This window comes from Engraulis encrasicolus, chromosome 13 (assembly GCF_034702125.1).
Source record: "Engraulis encrasicolus isolate BLACKSEA-1 chromosome 13, IST_EnEncr_1.0, whole genome shotgun sequence".
NCBI classification, from domain to species: domain Eukaryota; kingdom Metazoa; phylum Chordata; class Actinopteri; order Clupeiformes; family Engraulidae; genus Engraulis; species Engraulis encrasicolus.
In genome coordinates this window covers 34,378,310-34,379,748 of record NC_085869.1, presented here as the reverse complement: position 1 = coordinate 34,379,748, position 1,439 = coordinate 34,378,310, and the positions used below count along the sequence as shown (strand labels likewise).

Below are 1,439 nucleotides of genomic sequence, written 5' to 3'. Positions count from 1 at the left end.
GTAAGACAGGTTCTGCTGTTTCAGACCGATCACCAAAATAATTTCCATTAACAAAAAAGAGTTTGTTGCTTTTTTGTTTTGTTTTTCATCGGCTTCCTCGAAATCCGTGCGCTTAGTTTTAAAAGGAAAGGATTAATCTTACCCAAGAATATCCCGTCCATGTGTCCACATTTCTTCTTTGTCACGTTAAAGTCCACATAGAAAAGTACCACCGAGTGTCCGAAACTTTCTCCGGGACTCGGGTCCAACACAAGTACGGCATCGTGTGAGGCTGAGCCAGGGAACGCGTCTTGATTCCGCTTCCCGGTCCTCAGCGCCGGAGTCACGGAGTAGGTGTTGTGTTTGGGCGCAGGGACCTCTGCCGTGTAGGAGTCGGGCAGGATGGCCAGCACTTGGTCCGGGCTGGATTCGGAGACGTACACCGCCACGGAGCTCAGCTGGAGGTGCGAGAGCCGCTTGCACTCGCTCTCCGACAAAGACACTCGCCGGCACAGGTTCAGCTTCAAGTACTGGAAGCCGGTCTTGACCCACCGATCAAGTCGGCTGAACTTCACCTCACTCCCCCGGTATTCCCCAAAGAACAGCGCAAACCCCAGGAGCGACACGCAAACCCACTGAAACTTCATGCTTTGGCAGTCCAACACAAGGCCAGATCAGCTTTCCCCTCCTGTATATTAAATTGACTCACTTTGTGGAAGAATATATATATATTTTAAAGATGTGTCCAAAAAAGTGTGAACAGTTTCAAAGTCTTTGTTACCAAAGACAGACGCAGTGCATAAGCTATCCGCAGGACGCTGTCCCAGCCGTTTCGGGATGTCTTATCAAGTTGGAGAGATGCGGCTCTCTTCATTAGACTGACTTCAAAGGGGTCAGGCTCACATCCAGATGGAGGGTAATCTGCAACAGTGACTCCATCCCACAGGCACCGACATGCCAGCAAGCGACGGAGGAAGGGTGGGTGGGGTGGGCAGGGAAGGGTAGTGGGGCCGCGGTGGGGTGAAAGAAGAAGAGGAGGAAGGGGAGGAGGGGACCTGAAGAGATGGGGTGGGGGAGAAAGAGGAAACTAAAGTGTGACGTGTTGGGACGCACTGCCTGTGCTGCCATACCGCCCTGCACCGCGCGTGCGAACACCAACCGAGCCTGTTGGTGAGCTCGAGGTTGAAATTGCGCGCGCCACACACAGGTCAAGCCTAGACGTTTTATTTGTAGCCTGCAGCACATTTAAACATAGCACAGCTGACCCAAAAGTAATTAAGGTACATAAAAAAAGATAAAACAATATTTGGAAAGTCAAAAAACTGTTGAAAAATAATGTTCTTTGTTGTCTTGTCCATCTTCAAAATACAACGCGGTAAAGAATGCAATAGCTATATCATTACACATTAGGATATGTATCACAGTAGGCTACACATAAATCAAATTAATAGGTAAAAAGG

The 1,439-nt window shown here is 49.1% G+C and overlaps 1 protein-coding gene across 2 annotated transcripts in view; it reads right to left on the bottom strand.

The window, feature by feature from the left end:
* The window catches only part of si:ch211-67e16.11 (uncharacterized), a 26,961-nt gene extending 26,105 nt beyond the window's left edge, over nt 1-856 (bottom strand). For both annotated transcript variants that reach the window (XM_063214595.1, XM_063214596.1), the window contains exon 1: nt 143-856. In XM_063214595.1, the coding sequence (XP_063070665.1) occupies nt 143-626 (484 nt within the window). In that variant the 5' untranslated portion in view covers nt 627-856. The remainder of the gene's footprint in view (nt 1-142) is intronic.
* Between the last annotated feature and the right edge of the window lie 583 nt (nt 857-1,439).